General features: G+C 45.8%; 1 protein-coding gene and 1 long non-coding RNA gene across 3 annotated transcripts in view; one reads left to right on the forward strand and one right to left on the reverse strand.

Moving 5' to 3' along the window:
• LOC102964383 (zinc finger protein 160-like) overlaps positions 1-12202 on the reverse strand; it is a 31301-nt gene extending 19099 nt beyond the window's left edge. The window contains 3 exon segments of the mRNA XM_042970237.1: positions 2324-2450; positions 8934-9027; positions 12109-12202. Of these exon segments, the coding sequence (XP_042826171.1) occupies positions 2324-2450; positions 8934-9027; positions 12109-12167 (280 nt within the window). The 5' untranslated portion in view covers positions 12168-12202.
• A 794-nt stretch (positions 12203-12996) lies between these two features.
• LOC122234329 lies at positions 12997-16335 on the forward strand. 2 transcript variants are annotated; one of them, XR_006212096.1, is made up of 3 exons: positions 12997-13108; positions 13587-13651; positions 16141-16335. It is a non-coding gene; the product is annotated as an uncharacterized LOC122234329 (long non-coding RNA). The 2 variants fall into 2 exon arrangements; XR_006212097.1 differs by lacking the exon at positions 12997-13108 and adding an exon at positions 13238-13334.
• The last annotated feature ends 4113 nt before the right edge of the window (positions 16336-20448 follow it).

Below are 20448 nucleotides of genomic sequence, written 5' to 3' on the forward strand. Positions count from 1 at the left end.
ATAATTATACCTGTTGAGGTAGAATGAACAACGGCCCACAGAGGGGATGGCAAAGGCAACATGAACAACAGTCCAGTCAATAGCCTCAGACATATGAGAACGTGAACGTGGACAACATTGCCCCAGGACAGATTCCTGTTTTGTTTATTGTGGCTCAAAGGGATGAATTAGCATCTAATGGACAACGTTGTCACAGAGCCCTTGAGAGATAACGTGACACACCTCAAAAACCGGAAAGAAAACTGGAATCACTGGTCCAGTCAGGATCTTGTGATACTTCCATCTCAGTATCCAGGGCATATGCTGACCAGTCTAACCAGTAGCTTCAAGAGGTGCTTCTGTAGGAAGCAGACTATTATTAGAACACGGAAGTCAAAGTGTTCTTGGTCAAGAATTTTCTGTACCAAGTAAACCCACTCCACAGAAGACTCCACCAGAAGCAGTCCATAACCTAAAAGTGGACTATCACAGCAAAAAAAAAAAAAAAAAAAAAAAGGACGAAATTTCTGACTCTAGGGATGTGTCTTCCAAAAGCAAATTTCAGAGGCAAAATCACGCAGACGTAAGAAAAATGAAATCGTTGCCTAACCAGGTAGAGAGGTGGAAGAGAGAGAAAATACAAGATGTCAGGGCCAGGTGATGTAGGATCTTGACACGGGACTGTGCCCTCCACCCACAGACACCAAGCTAAAAGCTGAAATGCGCTCCCATGTAGGACAGGGGATCAAAAAGACCTTTCTGCCAACTGTCTTCACACATCTGAGTAAAAAATCTCGTAAGATCCAGCCCACCTCCCCATTTCATGTGCCCCTGAAGTGTGGCAGAAGCAGAATGGAAGCTATGGCTAAGGAACCTGAACAGGCAGTCAGGGCTCAAGACGGCGCCATGCAGCTTCCAGGGAGCCCGGTGAAAGGAAGGCAAGAGCAGCCAGTGTCTTCCCTTCTCATCAGGTCTCCCAGGGACAGCCAATGGGTGTGGAACCAGGACAGGTGCAAGAGTCAGGACTCCGGAGGCCTCAGCTCTGAGCCACGTGGACGAAGACCCGAGCATCTGATGGCATCAAGCCCAGAAGGAGAGATCCCCTTTGAAACGGCCCTCCCATGCCCTGCAAAGTCAAGGACCAAAGCAATCACTGCACCAGGTCACTGTGTGTGGATCACGGATCGCGACGTTTGTGTTCGTCTCTGCGGGAGCTGCAGCACCGCTGGAGGGTGAAAGGGTCAACCTCACACATCTGAAGACCGAGTGACAAGCGAGGGAGGAGAAAAATGTCCTCCAAGTGTTCATAAGAAAAAAGCCTTTGTTTTCCCATAGAACTCTCCCACTGCAGAGAGTTTCTCAAACACCATTTTTTTTAGTTTATTTATTTATCTTGAGAGAGGTAGAGCACATGAGTGGCAGAGGGGCAGAGAGAGGGAGAGAGAATCCCAAGTGGGCTCGGATGTGGGGCTCAAACTCACAGAACTCTGAGATCACAACCTGAGCCGAAACCAAGAGTCAGATGCTTAACCGACTGAGCCACCCAGGCGCCCCTCTCAAACACTATTAATGTGCGGCCTCCTCTCTGCCCTTCTTTCCCTTGCTTCAAAAAGGACATTATATTCAGGTCAAACACACATAGTCCTGCTTATAAGAAGAAAGGAACGTGAACGTGATGTGCTATGGCTTTTCCAGAATCCTCGCTTTTTGTTCAGCTGAGGAGAGAGGACATCACAGATGGATCTGGAAAGATCATTTCACAAACTCCTCCACTGCCTGCCTCCTTCTGAGAGCACAGGCAACAGGATCGCAGAGATACAGCTCTCTTCCCAAACTACTGAATCCAAAGCGCAGGGGAAGAAAATAGGGAATTGGCTATTTAAAATTTTTTTTGAACGTTTGTTTATTATTATTGAGAGACAGACAGAGACAGAGCATGAGCATGGGAGGGGCAGAGAGATGAGGAAACACATAATCCAAAGCAGGCTCCAGGCTCTGAGCTGTCAGCAGAGCCCGATGTGGAGCTCGAACTCACAAACCACAAGATCATGACCTGAGCCGAAGTCACGCTTAACCGACTGAGCCACCCAGGTGCCCCGGAAACTGGCTATTTTAGAAGTCTGCCATTTGGTTTTATGCATTCTTAAACTCCAGAACAACTCCTGATGTATCATCTGAAAAAAGAGGAAAGTAAAAGTCCAGCTGCCACATAATGAGGCTTTTCAATTCTGAGGCAACAGGGCTTCAAACTCAGACAAGTAAGGCAGGGGCTCCCAGGAGGCAAACTAAGGAAAAATGCAAAGATACCCAAGGGCAGATCCCCACTTCTGAACATTGTCCTCACCCAGGGAGACCAGGTTCCTGTAGTTCTTCAGCATCACGTCCCTGTACAAGGCCCTCTGAGCGGGGTCCAGGCACACCCATTCCTCCTGAGAGAATTCTATGGCCACATCCTTGAAGGTCAATCGTCCCTGAAATGAAAACACACTTCACCAAGAGGCCATGGGGTAAGTTCTTCACACAAAATGAGAAAAGAGAGGTGCATAAGTATCAATTTGGTTAAAGTGAGTGTCCAACAGACCCATGTTAAGGTCTTTTAGGCAACTTACATGCCTCTAACTTTAAGTTCTTATGCATTCCCATAAGAGATTATAATACCCTCCAAGTAAGTATGGATTTTTCATTTTTGTGGATAATACATGAGGAATACACCTAAAAAACCCCAATACTACACTGTCTATACACAGTATTAGATACTATGTTCTACACACGGAGTGATACTATCTCGATGAGCTACGGGACGAGTGCTATCTGCAGAGATGACAACATTCACAGCGGCTTGAAAGAAAAGTTAGAATTTAAAAACAGTGATGAGGGGGCACCTGGGTGGCTCAGTTGGTTAAGTGTCTGACTCTTGGTTTCAGCTCAGGTTGTGAGTTCAAGCCCCACATCGGGCTGTGTGTGACAGCCCAGACCCTGGAGCCTGCTTTGGATTCTGTGTCTTCCTCTCCCTCTGCCCCTCTCCCCCTTGTGCTTTTTCTTTCTTTCTTTCTCTCTCTCTCTCTCTCTCTCTCTCTCTCTCTCTCTCTCAAAAATAAACATTAAAAAATTTTTTTTAATTAAAAATTAAAATGAAATCAATAAAACTTGTGATGAGGATAGCAATGGCAATGACTTTAAAGCTTCTGACCCTTCCTACGTGCTAGGTATTACTCTAAAGGCTTCACATGTACCAAGCTGGTATCAGCAGAACAGCTCACTGGGGGAAGATGTGCTCCCATCCTATGGAGGGGAAGACTCATACTGGTCAGAGGCACTCTAGGAAACTCTCCTCTGGTCAAAGAGCTAAGAATTACACAGCGAGCACACGAGCTCAGGTAGTCAGGTTTTAGAACTGAAACTCAAGAATTAAGTAGTTCAGTAACGGAGCATTACAAGTACACAGACAGAGGCTTCTTGAAACAAGCTCAAAGTTTACGACATCAAACTGCATAAAAGGTCCTCATAGACGCTGCATGCACAGAAACACTGCTATTCTTATCATTACCTAAATCATTAGCCTGATAGTGTAGAAAGAATTTAAGGCCATGGAATATACTTAAGATATAATTTCAGGGGCGCCTGGGTGGCGTAGTCGGTTAAGCGTCCGACTTCAGCCAGGTCACGATCTCGCGGTCCGTGAGTTCGAGCCCCGCGTCAGGTTCTGGGCTGATGGCTCGGAACCTGGAGCCTGTTTCCGATTCTGTGTCTCCCTCTCTCTCTGCCCCTCCCCCGTTCATGCTCTGTCTCTCTCTGTCCCAAAAATAAATTAAAAAAAAAAAAAAAAAAAAAAACGTTGAAAAAAAAGATATAATTTCAATGACTAAAAACTATGAAATTTATGGAATGTCTCTATAAAAACCATGGACGGGGCGCCTGGGTGGCTCAGTCGGTTAAGCGTCCGACTTCAGCTCAGGTCACGATCTTGCGGTCCGTGAGTTCGAGCCCCGCGTCGGGCTCTGGGCTGATGGCTCAGAGCCTGGAGCCTGCTTCCGATTCTGTGTCTCCCTCTCTCTCTGCCCCTCCCCTGTTCATGTTCTGTCTCTGTCTCAAAAATAAATAAACGTTAAAAAAAATTAAAAACCAAAAAAACCATGGACTTACACATCCGTGCACTTGTGCAAATTAACTGAAATATGAGGCGTGGTTTCTCAACATAATTTTGAATGATTTTTTTTTTTTTTTAAGAGAGAACATGGGCAGGGGAGTGAGGCAGAGGGGGAGAAAGAGAAACTTTTTTTTTTTTAAGTTTTTAAAATTTATTTTGAGAAAGAGTGTGAGAGGAGGAGGGGCAGAGAGAGAGGGAGCGAGAGAAAATCTCAAACAGGCTCGGTGACTTGTGTGCAGAACCTGATGTGGTGTTCAAACTCACAAACTGTGAGATCATAGATCATGACCTGAGCTGAAATCAAGAGTTAGAAGCTTACCCGACTGAGCCACCCAGGTGCCCGAGAGAGAGAGAGAGAGAGAGAGAGAGAGAATCTTAAGCAGTTTCCATGCTCAGCGCACAGCCCAACACAAGGCTCAATCCCATGACCCTGGGATCATGACCTAAGCTGAAATCAAGAGTTAGATGCTCAACTTACTGAGCCCCCCAGGCACCCCAAAAGAAAGGTTTTAAATGGCTGTTTTTATAGTAAACGAACACAGAATCCACCAGTGGTTTTTGACAGAGAGAGAGAGAGAGAGAGAGTGAGTGAGTCTGCTCAAGGGAGGGCAGAGAGGGACAGAGAAATAATCTCAAGTAGGCTTCATGGTCAGCGCAGAGCCCAACACAGGGCTCACTGCCATGACTCTGGGATCATGACCTGAGGTGAAATCAAGAGTCAAGACACTCAACCAACTGAGCCACCCGAGTGCCCCCATTATCATTTTTATTCACGTGTATTTCAGCATGTTTGGGAAGATTAAAACGTATAAATTGTACTTCATTCGGTTTGTCAATATGACTATACAATAGGTTAGTAAAGAGAGGGACAAACATGAAAAAATAAAGAATACTTTAACTCCAATCTCCATAAAATACCTGCATTCAAAAATATAAATACAATTTTATGCATTTAAATGTAGGTGTGTAGGCATTAACAAACACCGAAGAGAGTTTGTTTATTCCACTAATAAAATGATGGTTCGAGATTAGAAGAGTTACCGGTGTTATGATATGCAGTACCTGAACAGATTCAGGTTTAAAAACATATCACAGTAATAGACACTTGAAAAAAATGACAAAAAGGAAATCGATGATTAAACTATCATTAAGCAAGAACATTTCACCAAATGTCACGACCAGTCAAGAACGCTGGATGCATTTGCTCTGAAATTTCGGTGGAGGAAAGGGGGTTGGCCGGGGCTCCTGCCAATCGCCCAGCCAGCCTAAGCAGGCATCAGCAGAAGAAGTTAAAGGAGGTAAAAATAGTGAGTGAGAGTGAGAGTGAGAGTGAGAGTGAGAGTGAGAGTGAGAGTGAGAGAGAGAGAGAGAGAGAGAGAGAGAGAGAGAGAGTGTGTCAAGGAGCTGAAACTGTTGAAATTCACAGATCTAAGGATGGAAACAGGCTAAAAGGGCAAGAGGGAGAATGATATTTCATGCAAGCAGGATCCTAAAGACAGCAGGGGTGGTTATATCCTATCAGACAGAAGAGACTATAAGACAAAACGGTCGCAAGAGGGGAAGGACATCATGATAAGAAGATTGGCTCACCAGGAAGACAGCACAACGGTAAACACACAGGCGTGTGACATTAGAGCCCCCAGATGTATTAAGGAAATAATAACAGTATGGGGCGCCTGGGTGGCTCAGTCGGTTAAGCGTCCGACTTCAGCTCAGGTCACGATCTCGCGGTCCGTGAGTTCGAGCCCCCCGTCGGGCTCTGGGCTGATGGCTCGGAGCCTGGAGGCTGCTTCCGATTCTGTGTCTCCCTCTCTCTCTGCCCCTCCCCCGTTCATGCTCCGTCTCTCTCTGTCTCAAAAATAAATAAATGTTAAAAAAATTTTTTTTAATAAAAATAAAAAATAAAAAAATGAAAAGAAATAATAACAGTAGACTTCAGTACCCAGTTTCAGAAGATCCAGAAGGAGACAGAAGACCTGAACAGCACTCTCAGCAAGTGCACCTACCAGGCAGACCGAACACCACAGCCAGCAGCAGCAGAACACGGTCTTCTAAAGCACACGTGACATCACGCCAGAAAACAAATCTTAGCAAATTTAAGAAGGCTGAAATCGTAAAGAGCATCTTCTCTAACACTGAATTGAAACTAGAAACAAATAGTAAAAAGGAAACAACTCATTTTTTCTATAATATACTTTTTTCTAATTGCTTATTTTTTTAAGTAAACTCTACACCCAACATGGGGCTCGAACTCACAACCCTGTGATCAAGAGTCTACCTACTGGGCCAAACAGGAAGCCCAAAACATTTTTTGTTGTTTTTTGTTTTTTGTTTTGAGAGAGAGAGAGAGAGAGAGCAAGTGAACAAGGGGCAGAGAGAGAGAGGGAGGGAGAGAGAGAGAGGGAGGGAAGGAGGGGGAGAGAGAGAGGGAGGGGGGGAGAGAGAGAGAGGGAGGGAGGGAGAGAGAGGCAGGGGGAGAGAGCAAAGCGGGGCTCATGCTTACTTGATGTGGGACGTGAACTCACAAACCATGAGACCATGACCTGAGCTGAAGTCAGATGCTTAATGACAGAGCCACCAGGTGCCCCCAAACAGCGCATTCTTAAGCAATGGGTCAAAGAAGAAACTGCAAGAGAATCTGCAAAGTGTCCGGATGAAAATGAAAAAACAACATACTGAAATGTAGGGACACTCAGAGGAGGGTCTGCAATGGTGAATATTTACATTAAACAAGAGGAAAGATCTCAAATCAGAAATCTAATTTTACACCTCAAGGAGGCAGAAAAAGAAGAACAAACTAAACCCAGTTTAGCAGAAGGAAGTAAATAAGATTACAGCAGAGGTAAATGAAATAGAGGATTAAAAAAATATATATATTAAAAAAAACAACAAACCAAGAGATGTTTTGAAAAGATTAATAAATTGACAAGCCCTTAGCTAGACTAGTGAACATTGCAACTCATGTCATGGAAAGTTTTAAAAAGGACTCTATGAGGGTACTATGAACAACTCCATGCCAACAATGCATAACCTCGAAGGTAAGGGTCAATTCATGAAAACATACAACCTACCAAGACATATGATCATGAAGAAATAACAAATGTGAACAGAATTATACCTGGAGAGGACATACGAGCAGTGATCAAAAATCTCCACAAAGAGGGGCACCCGGGTGGCTCAGCTGGGTAAGCGTCAGACTTCAGCTCAGGTCATGATCTCATGGTTCCTGAGTTCAAGCCCCGCATCAGGCTCTGTGCTGACAGTGCAGAGCCTGCTTGGGATTTTCTCTCTCTCCCTCTCTCTCTGCCTCTTCCATCCTGGTGATTTCACTCTCTGAAAATAAATAAACTTAAAAAAATTTTAAAACAAAGTATGGAAGATTCAACATTCAAAAAATCAATGACAATACATTAGTAGAATGTACTAACAGAATGAAGGGAAAAAAACACTTGGTCATCTCAATGCAGAAAAAGGCTTTCACAAAATTCAACTAGCTTTCAGGATGAAGACATCCAACAAACTAGGAATAATAGACTACCCCCAACACAATCAAAGTCATATACAAAAAGCACACAACCAGCCTACCCAATGGTGAGAGACTGAAAGCTTTTCCTCTAAGATAAAGAAGAAGGCAGGGGCGCCCGGGGGGCTCAGTCGGTTGAGCGTCCGACTTTGGCTCAGGTCAGATCTTACAGTCCATGAGTTCGAGCGCCATATCAAGCTCTGTGCTGACAGCTCAGAGCCTGGAGCCTGCTTCAGATTCTGTGTTTCCCTCGCTCTCTGCCCCTCCCCCACTCACAGTCTGTCTCTCAAACATGAATAAATTAAAACAAATTTTTTTATCAAAAAAAAAAAAAAAAAAAAAGAAGGCGGCAGCAAGGGTCCACACTCTCAGCATTTCCGTTCAACAGAGTACCGGAAATCCTAGCCAGAGAAATGATCAAGGAAAAGAAATAAAAGCCATCCAAATTCAGAAAGGTTGATTTCATATTTAAAAAAAATTTTTTTAGGATATTGAGGAGGGCACCTTTTGGGATGAGCACTGGGTGTTGTATGGAAACCAATTTGACAGTAAATTTCATATATTAAAAAATAAAAAAAATAAAAAAAATAAAAAAAATAAAAAATTTTTTTAATGTTTATTTATTTTTGAGACAGAGAGAGAGCATGAACGGGGGAGGGTCAGAGAGAGAGAGGGAGACACAGAATCTGAAACAGGCTCCAGGCTCTGGGCTGTCAGCACAGAGCCCGACGCGGGGCTCAAACTCACAGACCGTTGAGATTGTGACCTGAGCCGAAGTCGGATGCTTACGCTTAACCGACTGAGCCACCCAGGCGCCCCTGATTTCATATTTTAAAACTCATGATGAATAAAACTCTTTCCATTCCATTCCCATCATTAATATCTTAAAGGCAGTGACCCACACTTGTTCAGCTTCAAATGTAGTGTACAAGTGGGCAGATTGCTCGCTATTGGTCTGTTTTTCTAGAAGTTTCCAGGTACGTGTGGACATTAATACAGGATTCCACATGCAGCTTCTTTTACCCCGGCTTACAGACGGCTAACAGTGCATCCAGATGTGGCCCCTAAACAACCGCTGCCTGAGCGTGAGCCCATCAGCATGGGGCCAAGCCTACTCACAGGCTCCGTGTCACTGGGTTACCATGAGCTGGAATCTAAATGGAGAGGAGGGGGACTGGGGGAAGGCCTGGGGGAGTGTGGACGGGCACGTGTCAAGAGTACTCTAGAGATCCGCAAGGCCAACAGGAAGGAGAAATGGATCATCGACCAAGAATATGACTTTACCTGAGAAAACGCCATTCCCGTCTCCTCTTTCATTTTTCTTCCTCCTCTTCTGGGCCTCTTCCTCAGGCAATGTGGTTCTTTCTTAGAAGTCCACCTTAAAAGTTGAAAATTCTCTTTAAAGCTTAGAATGGCCATACCCCATTCTGTGCCACAAACACACACAGGGAAGTCCTCACCACGTGGGAGAGTAAAATATTTAAAAATACATAATTGCAAAAACATAACCATTAGTGCAGATCACACTGAAAGACGGTCAGCTACAGAAATTAGCTCTGAGCAAATTTTTGTTTAATTTCAGTTTTGTTGAGGGTTTTTTGTTTTGTTCATGAGCAAATTTCTTCAATGTAAATAGATGGACTCTTTGGGGAAAGGTTCCAAGTCAACCCAGCCATCCTTCAGTTTGCAGAGAGCAGACAAAATGGAATTGAGGGGCACAGAGACTTAGTAGCTCACAGCCCACTGTTTTAAGGGATCACATAACAGAAGAAATTGGAGCATTAGGCAACTGTTAAACTAGGTTTCAAAGGCTACAAGACCATCGGTATCCTTACTAAGTACGCACTGAAACAACCTAAAAGTATGTACCAATTGCTGAAGAACTTTTCTAATATATAAGATAGGAGAAAACACGCATGCCTCAATCTAAACCAGAAACCGATTTAAAAGGCAAATAATTTGTAATTTTTTTAAAAAAATCTAAATAATTCTTGGGAACACAAGCTGGTGCAGCCACTCTGGAAAACAGTATGGGGGTTCCTCAAAAAACTAAAATAGAACTACCCTACCACCCAGCAATTGCACTACTAGGCATTTATCCAAGGGATACAGGTGTGCTGTTTCGAAGGGACACATGCACCCCCATCTTTACAGCAGCACTATCGACAATAGCCCAAGTATGGAAAGAGCCCAGATGTCCATTGATGGATGAATGGATAAAGAAGATGTGGTATATATATACGATGGAGTATTAGTCAGCAATCAAAAAGAATGAAATCTTGCCATTTGCAACTACGTGGATGGAACTGGAGGGTATTATGCTAAGTGAAATCAGTGAGAGAAAGACAAAAATCATATGACTTCACTCATAGGAGGACTTTAAGAGACAAAACAGATGAACATAGGGAAGGGAAACAAAAATAATATAAAAACATGGAGGGGGACAAAACATAAGAGACTCTTAAGTATGGAGAACAAACAGAGGGTTACTGGAGGGATTGTGGGAGAGAGGATGGGCTAAATGGGTAAGGGGCATTAAGGAATCTACTCCATTGTTTCACTATATGCTAACTAAATTTGGATGTAAATTTTTTAAAAAATCTAAGTAATTCTGGGGTCAAAGTGAAAACAAAATTAATATATCACATTGGGCGATTAAAATAAAAACTTAAAATATAGATATCATACTGAGAAAAGAATAACATGACTTGAGTGTACAGGAGGCCACAAAAACTTATTTCAGAAGTTAATAATTATTTATATAAGGAGCACCTGGGTGGCTCAGATGGTTGAGCTTCTGACTCAGGTCATGATCTCACCGTGAGCTAGCTGGAGCCCTGCCTTAGGCTCTGTGCTGGTGATGCGGGGCCTGCTTGGGATTCTCTCTTTTCCTCTCTCTCAAAATAAATAAGCTTTAAAAAATTATTATTTATAGAAAAGTGGAATCTGAACTAAGATTTACCTCAAGCTACAAAAAGAATACTGAATTAAATGTAAGAGGAGTAGGGAGGGGGAAGTAAATCCATTACAAAAACAAAAACAAAAAGAGTAAATTTAACACTCCTTTTAAAAAGGCACCATGTAGGGGCACCTGGGCGGCTCAGCCGGTTAAGCATGTGACTCTTTTTTAAAGAGTTTTTTTTTAGATGTTTATTTTTGAGAGAGAGCATGCGCACAAGAGTAAGAGTGGGGGAGGGGCGAGAGGGAGATAGAGGATTCAAGGCAGGCTCCTCACCAAGAGCAGAAGAACGGAAGGCCCTGCTCGGGGCTAGAATTCAAGGACCCTGGGATCATGACCTAAGCTGAAGTCCGAAGCTGACCAACTGAACCACCCAGGTGTCCCTAATCATCCCTTAAGCAGTCGACTCGAGTTTAGCTCAGGTCGCGATCTCACAGTGAGATAGAGCCCAGAGTTGGGTTCCGCACTAACAGCACAGAGCCTGCTTGGGACTCTCTCTCCCCCTCTCGGCTTCTCCCCCACGCGTGCGCACACATACTCTCTCTCTCTCCCCCAAAATAAAGAAAAAGAAAACATTAAAAAGTATATATAAATAAATAAAAAGGCACCATGGAGTGACCAGCATTTCTCCCCTTCCCCAAACCAGGCAAAGGGGAGAGGGTGATCCACAAATGACTAAGATACCGCCCACTGGCTGAATAGGGTTTGCAAATGGAAATTCTCTTGCGATGCAAATAAATATAAAACGCACAAGCCTTACGGGCAGGTGTTTTGAAATTCTCATCCTCATCCACATGATTTAAACAAACTTTAAATGTATTAGATGGTAAAGCCCCAAATCAGTATTTCACAACTTAATCATCTATATCCAATTAACGCAGACCCATCTGGATTCAAGCCCACCCTCTCTTTTCACTAAGATGTACTTTCCTCTTATTCTATCTTCTTCTGTGTTTCTCTTTTTTTTCTGTTTTCCCCCTGGGTTTCTGCTCAGCCCGTTATCCTCTTTCTGTCTTCTGGATTCCTTCCCTCACACCTATTCTGTCCCATTGTGCACGTGTTTCCCCTCTTGTTTTTATTTCTCCCCGGTCCTTCCGATTGTCCCCAGTCTCCATGCATTTCAGCCTCTTTCTTGTCCCACCTGCGCTCTTTCCCTGCTCTCCGTTATATTCCTCTCTTCTTTCTCTGTTATACTCCTTTGGTCCCCACCCCCAGGTAGCTGTACTTCCATTCTGGTTTCTTCCTCCGCTCTCTTGTCACCTCTTTCCTCTGTCTCAACTACACCTTCCTCTGTTGGCCAAGACTTTAACTCTTTAGTCCTCTCCTCCATCTGACGTGCCTCACCATTGTTGCCTCCACTCCTACGCTGAACAAGGGCCCTTCCATTTTGCTCTCCTTCATCTCCCTGGAGACCGGGCTTTCCTCAAACTTCTACTTTTTCCACCTGCTACTTCCGCGGCTCATTCTGTCTCTTTGCAAAGTCCCTCACCCATCCTCTACGTTGCCTCTAGGTTTTCTTTCAGTGGCTTTCTTTCTCCCAATCTCCCTCCATCACACATTCAGTAGGCGTGGGATGAAATAAGACAACCGCCTCCTGGAAGAAGCACGTTTTCAAGTGGGGAGGAATTTGGGGCGAAATACACTGGGTGTCACTAGGCAGGCCGAGTCACCCACCCCAGCGCGGAGTCAGGGGAAGAGGTGACCAGAGAGAGGGGGTTCTGGGGAACAGAAGCCGACGCGAGGAGAGGGGGCGGGGAGGGTGCCCCACAAGGGTGGGCTCTCCAGAATCGTCGGCCCGGAGGAGGATGCGGCCTCTCCCGAGAGGCTGCAGGGACTGCCAGGCACGGTCGACAGTGCGAGGCTGGGCCGGGGCGCGAATCCACCCGGTGGAAGGGGGCTTTTCACGACGTGAGGCGGGCGGCGGGCTCCGAAGAGAATTCCAGCAGGACACGGACCGGAGAGCCGGTGTCTGCGTGGCCCGAACGCGGAAACGCCGGGGGCAGGGGCCAGTTTAGCTGCGATTTTAAACAGAAAGGGACGCGCCCCCGGCCTCCCAATGTGACGTCTGAATTTACTTGGGGTGCGGTGGCGAATGCGGGGATTTTAAGACCCGTAGCGATACCCAGACCCCGGCTTTGGAGGAGAGGGGACGGCAAAGAGCACGTTTAAACTAGAAAGACCGAAACTCACACTCAACAGCGAAACTTTTGCTCCGCGCTATCCACTTCCGGGTCTACAGGAACCTGCGCGCGCGTGCAATAAAAAGACGAAGGGGCCGTGTGTGGGCGGGGCCTAAGCGGGGCGTGGCCGTCAGGGGCGGGGCGTGAAGAGGTGACGCCTCAGCAGGTACCGCGATGGGGGCAGGACGGAGCCGGCGAGGGGCGGGGTCGAAGGGACGTGAGGCCTCCGCAGGGGCGGGACGAAGATGGGGAGGGGACGGGGCTTTGGCGAGCCCGTCAGGGGGTGGAGCGTGGAAGGAGGCTAGACCACAAGGGGGCAGGTACGGCGAGGGGGCAGGTACGGCGAGGGGGCAGGTACGGCGAGGGGGCAGGTACGGCGAGGGGGCAGGTACGGCGAGGGGGCAGGTACCGCGAGGCGGCAGGTATATGGCGGGTGTCCCTCCCCTCGCTCCCAAGGTGTCTCTGCCAGGTGTAAAAATGATTCTTGAAATATCTCCAGGAGCAGCCTTGCTTCCTGCTTATTTCACGGTCTCTAACAGTTTTAAGGTAAAAGCCCGTGAAGCTGAAGCAATTTGGGGGCCAGGGAACTGGGATCCTGGTGGTCTGTGGGGACGTGGTGGGTGCAGGAACATTTCCTGTAGTTAGGATCAATTTAAGTAGTTTAATTACACAGCTGGAGCTGTTTGTGTCGGGCTTACAAACTAGAAGGTAAAATTCAAAACTCCCTGGAGAGAAAGGGCAATTCCATACAGACACCCAACAAAATGGCATTGCTTTTTCAATTCCCCAATCACCCAGGAGGCCAAACTCAACGCTATGCTCAGTTCCGAAGACTTGCATAGGGACGAGACCAGAGGAAAGAGGTGTGGAGGGCGAAGGCATATATAATTTGGGTTGCCAACCACTGCTTTAGGAAGAACACTAACTTTTTAAAAAATGTTATAAATTGCCTTGTTGCCATTTATGTTTGTTATAACAATTTATTCTGTTACACGCTTGAGATTACTAACCTTCAAATACCTGAGTTTAACTTTACATCATAATATACTTAAATCAGTATCTAAATATAATTTCAAAATCACTACACATACCTTCTCAAAGTACAAGGTTTTTTACTTACAAATTGTATATTTTAGCTCTTTGCTTTCTAAATGTTTACAAAGCTTGTAACATATGTAGTCTTAGCGATTTTCACTTAAAGAATAATCAATTTTGCAATATTTCTAAAGGCACCCAGGAGGGAAGTGTATGCAATTTAATATGAACCCTAAGGAAAGTAAAACTAGGTTATCAAACATCCAACAAACTTCTACCCTGAATAATTTTTCTGGCAGTATCTGTTAACATCTACTACAGATGTGTTTTCTCTCACCCTGCATATGGAAGATTTCAACCACGTCAAACTGACAGTCAATCAAAATACATTTAGATAGGGAAATGAGCATATTTAAAATACTTTCAGGTAAAATTGAGCAGAATGTCTTGACATAGCACACATATGAATAAAAGCAGATCTATCATCCCATTTTTATTTTTATTTTATTCTTTTTATCCCATTTTTAAAAGATGCAGTGACACAGTGCCCCTCCATAACACAGGATGAGGTACGAGCTATGTGACCTGGCTTCAGGCCCACTGGCGCATAATCCCAGAAGCAATCCCATTAGTTTGAGGACCTAGCTGGACAGGGTTTTTGCCTGCCAAAAGTGAAAGATATGACTGCTCCTTCCTTCAAATGCATTGACTTATAATCAATAAGGGGCGCCAGGCTGGCTCAGTCCTTAGAGCATGCAACTCTTGATCTCAGGGGTTGTGAGTTCAAGCCCCAGGTTGGGTGCAGAGATTACTTAATAAATAAATAAACTTAAAAAGAGAGAGAGAGAGAAATCCATTATTTAATTAAATCAACTTCATAGAAACACTGCCTAGAAAAGTGGTTGCCAGGACTGGGGGGTGAGGGAAACACGGAGACGTTGATAAAAGGGTACAAGCTTTCAGTTCTAAAACTAATAAAGACTAAGGAATTCATGTAGGACATGGCAACTACATTCTATTATATACCTGAAATCTTAGAGAACTTAAATGTTCACACACACACACAATATGTAAAGTAATAGATGTGACAACTACATGGGGAAAATCCTTTTAAAATCTACACATATATCAAATCATCACAATGTACATTTAAATATCATACAATTTTATTTGATAATTATACTTCATTAAATCTGGAAGAAAAAAAAAAAGTAGAAAAGTTATACCAGCAGGGTCACCTGGGTGGCTCAGTTGGTTGAGTATCTGACTCTTGGTTTCAGCTCTGGTCATGGTTTCACAGTTTGTGAGTTCAAGCCCTGCATCGGGCTCTGCACTGATGGTGCAGAGCCTACTTGGGATTCTCTCTCTCTCCCTCTCTCTGCCCCTTCCCTGCTTGCGCTGTCTTTGTCTCTCTCAAAACAAATAAATGACCTTAAAAAAAAAAGTTATACCATCAGTTAAGTGTGAATCATACACCTGCATGAATTATACTGGTTCTTTCGATTAAGCTTTCCTGATAACTGTTCTCTATTCAATTGTCAAAAATAAGATTCATTTTCATTAATTTTTTAATGTTTATTTATTTTTGAAGGAGAAAGACAGCATGAGCAGGGGAGGGACAGAAAGAAAGGGAAACACAGAATCCGAAGCAGGCTCCAGGCTCTGAGCTGTCAGCACAGAGCCCGACTCAGGGCTCGAACTCACAAGCCATGAGATCATGACCTGAGCTGAAGTCAGATACTCAACCAACTGAGCCACCTAGGCGCCCCTTCACTAATTCTTGAAATAAAACAGCTATTAACATCCAAAGGACAATGTAGCCACCATGTCTCCTGTATTATTTCTACCACATAATCAGTCCCTAGTAACCTATTCCTATCTTCCCATATAAATCCCAATCTCCCAGTGTCTTGACCTGCTTTATTTCATGGTCATTTGGTAAAGCATTCCTTTCCTATAAACCACATAGAGTCTGTCTGGAGATAGGCTCCCTGAACACAATAAACCCAAGGGCTTAACAGCATCGTTTTACAGTATTCTCTGCCACCCCACATCCTCCCTAATTCAGAAAATATTTAATTTTATTTATTTGTTTTTAAATGTTTATTTGAGAGAGAAAGAGCACAAGCAAGGGAGGGGCAGAGAGAGACAGAGGGAGACACAGAATCCGAAGCAGGTTCCAGGCTCGGATGTGGGGCTTGACCTCACCAACTATGAGATCATGACCTAAGTTGAAGTTGGACACTTAATGGACTGGGTCACCCAGGTGCCCCAAGATAATATTTATTTTTAAAAGGAAGTATCCTTGTTCTTTCAGGGAACAAAAATATGAATGAACCTCAGCTAATGAAGTAGGACCTTCCGTCTTTGGAATTCTGTCCCAGAGACCATCACAAAAGGCCAGTAAGAAAAGCCTATCACCAGAATCCAAATGTCAGGTTGAAACTCCTAGATAATGGAGCAGCCTTCTAAAGAAACCTCAAAAAATTGAATAAAATACCTCATAAAATTATTTGGCCATCTCCACATATTTGTTCTTTTGCTATCTATCATGCCGTGAGTTTTAACATATTTTGACTTCTATTTATTCTGCAGTATGGGATATCTCAGATTAATCTTGAAGAAAGACTTATTCTTTGTAAAAATATTCTGATGTCGAGTCTGTTGTGACAATTAAGAAAATTAACATGTTCCATTACATTGGAAGTATGAATTCGTTGTCAATCCTGAGAACCCACCTTTGCTCCAAGGTCTTTTCCAGGTTCAGTACAGATGTATGGTTCCTCTCCACTATGATTCTCTGACACCAAAAGCATGGATGTTTGAAACAAAGCCTTATCACAAACTACCTTTGCAAGATCGCTCTCCAATATAAATCCTGATGCTTCAATTTTGATCTTTGTTCTCAATAGTTAAGAGTCTGTTTCTTGGATTGTCTTTTTTCCCCTTTGCTCATTTGTTTTGCTTATTAAGTTCCACATATGAGTGAAATCCTATAGTACTTGCCTCAAAGGGCGGGCCTAAGCCGGCCAACTCCATCTTGTTCTGTGTCCTTCACCTTGACCACACCTCCTCCCCTTGAGTAACCTCCCGCTCACCCGTTCAAACTTCCCGATCAAAACACACACAGCGACCTGCATAACAGGACTCCGACCCTTCCCCAGACAATCGGCTGAGGCCACAGCCATTACCTCACCAACTGCCCCTAGGCCCCAATAAAACCTTTGTCCTTTTGAAACTCGCTCTCTCTCCCCGGTATCTCACCGCTGCGTCGGTGCAGGTAGGGGATTGGTGCAGGTAGGGGATTGAGCTCAAGCTAGCTTGAATAAAGGTTCTTTGCTTTTGCATGGGACTCGGCTCCCTGGTGGTCTTTGGGGATCATGAATTCTGGGGATAACATTTGGGGGCTCAGCCCAGGATGCCCAAGACCCCCGAGGGACCCCCAACACGGAGAGCCTGACTGGCCATGGTTAGTGTCTGTTCGTTCCGTCTTTTCTGTGTGAGCTCATTTCTGAAATTCTGGTAGTGCCCGACGCGGTCTACGTGGACGCACTGGAGGACCATGGGCCAGGAGTTTCGGAAGACGTTCCAATCCTCCCTTTTGGAGGGACGTGGAATCCCCTCAAAGGTCTGAGACGAGGCGGGTCGCTCCCGCTGGTCGGCGTGAGGCCGTCGTCTAGCTTTTGGTTCTGGAGGGACGTGGAATTCCCTCATCAGTTTTGGAGGGACATGGAATCCCCTCAAAGGTCTAAGCTAGCTTTCAGTTTTGCTTCCATGGAGTTGGAAGACTTTCTAGGGGCCCTCTCTTTGTCTGTTTTTGTGTTTCTCTGTTTTGTTCTGTGGACTTACTGGATGGACATTATGGGACAGACTCAGACTACTCCTCTAAGTATTATGATTGAATTAATTTTTTCTCCCCCGTATAACCCCCCTAGGATGCTGGAAGAACACCATCCTCCCCCCTCTGGGGGAGGCAGACGTTGTTCCGGGAGCGGGAGGCGGAAACACTCCAGTGGGAAGCCCACCCTTTACCAGACAAAGGGCTCAGAGGGAGCAATCCGCCTCCACCGCCGATTCCACTATTCTGCCCCTGCGAGCCACCGGACCCCCAGACGCGGAGGGGAATCAGCCTCATCACTATTGGTCTTTCGCCACTAGTGACCTCTACAATTGGAAATCTTAGAATCCTAAGTTTTCCGAGAAACCAGCAGGGCTTATTGATTTATTAGATTCTGTTCTTTTTACCTATCAGCCCACGTGGGACGATTGCCAGCAGCTTTGGCAGGTCCTATTCACGACTGAGGAAAGAGAAAGAATCCTCAATGAAGCCCGAAAACTAGTTCTGGGCGCAGACAGGAATCCCACCACCAACCAGGCTCAGATAGATACCTCCTTCCCCTTAACTCAGCCCCAGTGGGATTTCAACACGGCAGAAGGTAAGGAGAGGCTCCAGGTCTACCGCCAGACTCTAATGGGGGGTCTCCGAATGGCTGCTAGAAAGCCAACCAACTTGGCCAAGGTAGGAAATGTACAACAGGGAAAAGATGAATCTCCGGCTGCCTTTTTAGAATGGATCATGGAGGCATTCCGTACCTATACCCCCATGGATCCAGAGGCTCCGGAAAGCAAGGCAGCTGTTATCATGGCCTTTGGAAACCAATTGGCCATAGACATTAGGAGAAAATTACAGAAAATAGATAGACTAGGAGAAAAAAGTCTGCAGGACTTACTGGTGGTAGCCGAAAAGGTATATAATAACCAGGACCTCCTGAGGACAAGCAGGCTCGCGCCATGGCGGCTGCCAGCAGTAAGCAGACTCGAGACCTGGCCAGAATACTACTAGCTACCAATGCTGACTCCCCCGAGCAACGAGACCGCCATCTCCGGCAGCTGACAGATGACTCAAGAAAAGGTAAAGGAACCACAAAGGTGGGGAAGCAGAGGCTGCAGAAAGATCAGTGCGCATACTGCAAGGAGACAGGGCATTGGGCCCGAGATTGTCCGAAAAGGGCCGGCGGGAAGGGAAGCAAGACTGATCGAGTAAAAGTCCTAGAGCTAGATGAACTAAGTGATTAGGGGAGTCGGGGTTCGGACCCTCTCCCCAAACCCAGGGTCACTCAAAGTGGAGGGGACCCTTGTTGACTTCCTTGTTGACACCGGAGCACAACATTCGGTCCTCCGCACCCCACAAGGAAAACTAGCCAGCAAGAAGTCCTGGGTACAAGGGGCAACTGGTATGAGCCAGTATTCATGGACTACCCGAAGAACAGTAGTTTTGGGGATGGGCCGGGTATCCCACTCCTTTATGGTAATACCAGAATGCCCCTACCCGCTGTTAGGATGGGACTTACTGACCAAGATTGGAGCTCAGATAACTTTCAGACAAGGGGGGGCCTCAGGTCTCCGATGGCAAGGGCCACCCCATCCAGGTCCTGACCATGAAACTGGAGGATGAATACCGCCTCCACCAGGAGGCGCTCCCGAGAGAGGATAATATAGACAGATGGCTACAAGAATTCCCCTTGGCTTGGGGGGCGGGGGGGGGGGGGGCGGGGATAGGACCAGCCGCTCACAGGACCCTGGTCCTGGTAGAGCTCAAGCCAGGAGAGAATCCGGTAAGGATCAAACAATACCCCATGTCTCAGGAGGCCCAGAAGGGGATCCAGCCACACATCCGGAGACTACGAAGCCTAGGGGTACTAGTTCCTTGCCAGTCTCCCTGGAACACCCCCCTACTGCCGGTCAAAAAGCCTCACACAAATGACTACCGACTGGTATAAGACCTCCGGGAAGTAAATAAGAGGGTCGAGGACATACACCCAACTGTTCCCAACCCATATACTCTCTTGAGCTCCTTGGCGCCCTCCAGGGTCTGGTATACTGTACTAGCTTTAAAGGACGCCTTCTTCTGTCTGCCGCTGGCACCCTAGAGCCAACCCTTGTTCGCCTTCGAGTGGCATGATCTGGAGGAGGGCTACAGTGGGCAACTCACCTGGACACGGCTGCCTCAGGGGTTCAAAAATTCGCCCACCATCTTCAATGAGGCACTACACAAGGACCTGGGTGAGTACAGAAGGGAGCACCCTGGCCTCACCCTCCTATAGTACGTAGATGACATCCTGATTGCTGCTGACAACGCCAAAGACTGTGAGCGAGGGACCCAGGACCTGCTGGCTACCCTGGGGGCCTTAGGGTACCGGGCATCCACGAAAAAAGCTCAGATATGCAGGGAGAGGGTAAGTTACCTGGGATATATCCTGGAGGGCAGACAGCGGCAGTTATCAGATGCCAGAAGAGAAACTGTCCTAAGGATCCCTACTCCCACCTCCCGAAAAGAAGTAAGGGAATTCTTAGGATCAGCCAGCTACTGCTGCCTCTGGGTTCCAGGTTTTGCTGAGATCGCCAGGCCCCTATATGAAGCTACCAAAGAGGGGAAAACATTTAAATGGGCGGAAAAAGAGGAAACTGCCTTTAATCAGTTAAAAAAGGCCCTCCTAGGTGCCCCAGCCCTGGGCCTACCAGACATTACGAAGCCCTTCCACCTCTTTGTACACGAACACAAGGGAATAGCAAAAGGGGTTCTAACTCAAGCCTTAGGCCCCTGGAACCGCCCGGTGGCTTACCT

The sequence above is a fragment of the Panthera tigris genome, chromosome E2, assembly GCF_018350195.1.
Source record: "Panthera tigris isolate Pti1 chromosome E2, P.tigris_Pti1_mat1.1, whole genome shotgun sequence".
Lineage (NCBI taxonomy): Eukaryota > Metazoa > Chordata > Mammalia > Carnivora > Felidae > Panthera > Panthera tigris.